We start from the raw sequence: 4623 nt of genomic DNA, 5'->3' as shown, positions 1-4623 counted from the left end.
TATGGAGTCTATCTATTAGGGTTAAAGAAGTCCATTAATTTTAATATTCCAAAACGCTAATTGAAAAAGCTTCTTTTAAGAGCTTTTTCTAAATTAGCGTTTTCATCCCAAAACTCTCTCACAAACTTATCTCCACCAAACACTCCAATCAGCGGTTTCAGTGGTCAAACCTCTAAAATTGGTCAAAACCGCTCTTTTTTATCCCAAAACGCTCTTTACCAAACAGGGCCTTAGTTTCAAGAATTTTGGATTGTCAATTTGGTTTTGTACGGTCAACAAGAAAACATAGTAGCCAATTAGAATAAGCCAATGGGGATTGTTCCGACGAAGCAATTGGAGTGTGACATGTTTGGCGTCTTTCTTTTATTACTCATCGAGAAATTTTACGATACTCTAGAAGTTATACATCCGATTAATGAAAATCATTTTACATACTATTACATAGAAGATGATTGGTATAAAGAGAAAAATATGTACACGTGACATTAATTGATTGATTAATTGTACTGCACAACCCTAAATTTTTCATCTAATATACTCGTCTATAGTATGTTACATACAAAAACAAAAAAAAAAAAAAAGAAAGAAAATAAAGCAATGAAGTATTTGAGCAACAATTCAAATGCATCAAAGGGATGATTTAATACTAACATTTGTGGGTTTCTCTTCCAACAAATTGTTGACCTCTTTTTCAAATCTTTCCATAGCTGGGGCAGGCAAGCTAATAAGCACAAGAGTTCCATTTTCACCTTCATTGTCTTGATATGCAAAACAACAACATGCCATAGATAGAACTAATCTAGGAGGACCTCCATAAATAGCATTTCCCCATCCTAAATCAACCTCTCTAAACCCTGAACGAGTATTATCCGTTATCATACAACTTCCCTCTTCTTGAAAATGTACCCTACCTTTACTCACAAGTGTATCCATCGAAGATTGTATGTATTCTCTAGTTACATTTTCTTTAGCCTTCCTTATTAACCCTAATGCATATCCGACCGGATTCCCAATCAGTTCTTCGGCAGTCGAAATGGCTGTCGAAAGCACGAAACCATTCCCGTAATAACCTTGGGGTAATATTGGAGGATTGAAACGTTTATATTGTACATTAACGAGAAATATCATACGCATAATTTGAGCTGGGTTTGGTAAAAGTGCAGTAGTACGACATTTCCAAACACATGCTGTTATTAATTCGAAAGTGGAACAACGTTGGATTTGAGTTGGTATGATTTTTCGGAGTAAAGATATTTGTTTTGGTCCGAAAAAGATTGCTCTGTTAACTAATGTTTCGTTATTATTATGTGGTGTTGTATTGTTGGTTTGTGGTGATGGAAAAGTCTCGTATTCTGGATGGAAGCATGTTGGATTTGGTGGGTTGTTTGCACTAAGGACGTGTCTTTTCCATACGGGCATTATTGAAGGGGCTTCTTTTCCTCTCGCAATTTCGCCTACGGCTGACATGAATTGCCCGAAGCCAGGGCCGTCTGTCATGCTGTGGTGGAAACGAACTGCCAAAACAAAACCACCACATTTCAGACGGGTCACGTACAATTTCAATTTAAGAAATGTAAACTTTCCAACAAAATCATAAAATTAAAAAGGTTATGGTGCAAAAATACCCTAACGTTTTGGATCATGAGCAATTTTACTCCGAACGTTTAAAATAGTGTAATTTTACGCCTAACGTTGGAAGCCATAAATTGGTTCAATTTCCGACACTTTTATAAAACAAAGATATTTTTATTTCTTATTCTGCATCAATTGTATAACAATTCGTATAATTTAATAATAGAATTGGAGATTAATATTTATAAATTCGGTGAATTTTTTGAATTTTTTTTTTTGTCTAATTCGTACAAAAAGATAGTATTTTTTTTCATATCCCGACATATGTTTGTGATTTGTTACTGATAAAAATGACGCAGATGTGAAGTGTAACGGACAAAATTCACGACCGAGAAGACAGTTTGATGGATTATTTCTCAAATTGAACCAATTTATCAACGTTAGGAGTAAAATTGCTCCTGGCTTCCAACGTTTGAGATAAAATTGTACCAGACGTTATGAGTAAAATTGCTCGTGGCCCAAAACGTTACGGTATTTTTGCACCTTAACCCAATTAAAAATGAAGATGGTTTAGGGTTAATAAAAAATGATATACCTGAAAAAGCAACAAAGGGCAATCAAGAACTCCATTAGAACCTGGAACATCATAAAGGATCTGATCCAAGTAAGGAAATAAAGGATGAAGAGAGTTCCCAGATTGATGAAGAGTAACATTTGCATCAGCTTCAATAAATAAAACACCTTCACCTGTGCATTCCACAAAAAGTTTTCTGGAAGGATCTAATTGTCTAAGCCTACCTGCGAATGGATAATAAAACACAAGTGCTTTAGAAATAGCATCCTTAATAACCTTAGCTGGATCGATCCCTTCCATGTATGGATTGTTTGGATATACTTGTATAATTGGAATGTGGATTCTGAAACTATCTTGATCATCTATGTCGGATAGTGCCTTGAAATCGTGAGGGGTGGGCTTCGCCGGAGTTATTAGTTCTGGCTCACGTCTCTCCACCTTGAATGGTGGAGATATGCCTGATTGGTTCATGTTATCTGGTGATGAAATTTACAGAGGTTTTATCGGAAGTATGTGATGATTTTATAAACGTTATTATAAAAAAAAAAAAGGGTGAGTTTAGAAAGATTTTACAAATTTAGGATGGTTCTTTTCTTTCTCAACCTCAAATGCTTCATTGGTTTTTTAATGGAAGACTCAATTTTCCTCTAGTAAAATTGATGGATGTAATTGTGAGGTGATTTCCAGGATATTATATTTAGGCAGTTTTTTAGTTTATGAAATTGGGAGTACAATGGAATACTTACTATTATTAATATTATGTGTCCAATTTTATTCATTATGGACTATCTATTTCTTAATCTAATCATATTCGTTATAACAATAATAATATAATGGAAAAATATTCACACATTATATATTAATAGTAATGAATCATATATATATATATATATATATATACTATCTCAAATTCTCAAAATTTTGTCTCTTGTCTAACTCTTGAACTCAAACTTAGGTTAATTAAGAAATTAAGTCTAAAATTCAATCCTAATTCAATATGAACATGTCTAGGCCAAAAACACTACTAATCCAATGCATACTATTACAGTAAAGGAAACAAAAGCTTTTACAGGAAAGGCATGGAGTCCGAAATCCAGAACACAAGGAAGAAGAAGAAGAGACTTTTGGAGTCTCCTGGATGTTTACGTGTTTGGGAGAAGGATAGAGTCTCAATCTATCTGACTCAAATACAGTGAACATAATAAATCAAAGCTTGGTGACCTTTCACTTAGCCAAGGGCACAATAGTCATTTCGCAGCTTGGAGGGTATTTCAGACTTTCACCAAATCATTAGGGTTTTCTAGAAGAGCCTCATACCCTTGTAATGGTCACTGCCTTACCCAATTATCTCCTAAGGAAATCATCACCCTTCATCATCTCTAGAATTGATCAATGGTGATGATCTATCCACTTGTCCTTTTTGCTTTCTTTTCTTAGTCACCAAGATTACTTGCTCAATACACCTAGTGACATTATAAAATGTAATAGTTAGCAAAGTTCCTTTTTTAATGAGAAATACAAGGATTTAGTATTTCCTTACCTCATTCATTTTCATATGGTATCAGAGCATAATTTGTTTTAAAGGTTCCACCTTTAAACCACCATGGCTGCACCTTTGATAACCTCTAGCAGTCCCTATCACCTGCCGCAAAATGAGACCCCCTCTTTGGCATTGGTATCAGAGGTCCTCACCGGACCAAACTACCACCAGTGGTCGAGAGCTATTAAGGTGGCCTTGATGTCGAAAAACAAGTTTTCTTTTGTTGATGGCACCATCCAAGCTCCGGCACTCAATGACCCAATGTATAATCAGTGGGAGAGATGTAATAACATGGTGATGTCCTGGATTCATCACGCGTTGTCTCCATGCATTGCCCGGAGCATCATGTGGCTCGATAAGGCAGATCAAGTCTGGGCAGATCTACGAGAACGTTTTGCACAAACGGATTCAATCAGAATCCTGGAGCTACGTAGAGAAATCCATAATCTCAAACAAGGAAATGGAAGTGTTTCCGATTACTATACCTGCTTGAAGATTCTGTATGATGAGCTCATGAATCTTAGGCCAATGCCCAAGTGCACTTGCAGACAGGCGTGTAGCTGCGATGCTTTCAAAACACTCCGTGATCAACAGGATGCGGATCAAGTCATCACCTTTCTTCAAGGCCTGAACGACTCTTACTCCACGATCTGTTCGCAAATCTTATTGATCGAACCTTTGCCTTCTCTCAACAAGGCCTTTGCCCTGGCAACCCAACATGAACGCCAAATAGGCCTTGTACCTGTCAAGAACAACGAAGGGGATGGAAGCAGTATGTTCGCAGGCCTCACTAATGCTCAGAACAGACAACATAACAAGCCAGGCAACTCAAGGTATAATAATAGAAAAACAAATAGCAAAAACTCATCACTATGCACATACTGTGGCAATACAGGTCATACAGAGGAGATATGCTTCAAGAAGCATGGGTATCCAC

General features: G+C 36.4%; 1 protein-coding gene across 1 annotated transcript; it reads right to left on the bottom strand.

The window, feature by feature from the left end:
- Positions 1-627: 627 nt before the first annotated feature.
- LOC136207347 (benzyl alcohol O-benzoyltransferase-like) lies at positions 628-2617 on the bottom strand. The gene is made up of 2 exons (XM_065998614.1): positions 2168-2617; positions 628-1578 (listed from the first exon to the last, which is right to left on the bottom strand). The coding sequence occupies exons 1-2, from the start codon at positions 2615-2617 to the stop codon at positions 628-630; spliced, it is 1401 nt and encodes a 466-aa protein (XP_065854686.1).
- Positions 2618-4623: the final 2006 nt, after the last annotated feature.

Source organism: Euphorbia lathyris, chromosome 9 (genome assembly GCF_963576675.1).
Source record: "Euphorbia lathyris chromosome 9, ddEupLath1.1, whole genome shotgun sequence".
NCBI classification, from domain to species: domain Eukaryota; kingdom Viridiplantae; phylum Streptophyta; class Magnoliopsida; order Malpighiales; family Euphorbiaceae; genus Euphorbia; species Euphorbia lathyris.
Note: the sequence above shows the minus strand (reverse complement) of the source record. Positions and strands in the feature narration are given on the sequence as shown.

What these genes read in the sequence shown, in the direction of transcription:
- LOC136207347 (XM_065998614.1), bottom strand. Translation starts at nt 2,617, where the DNA reads ATGAACCAATCAGGCATATCTCCACCATTCAAGGTGGAGAGACGTGAG. An exon ending in GCCCTTTGTTGCTTTTTCAG is followed by an intron (nt 1,579 to 2,167) that starts GTATATCATTTT and finishes TTTGTTGGAAAG; the next exon opens with TTTACATTTCTTAAATTGAA.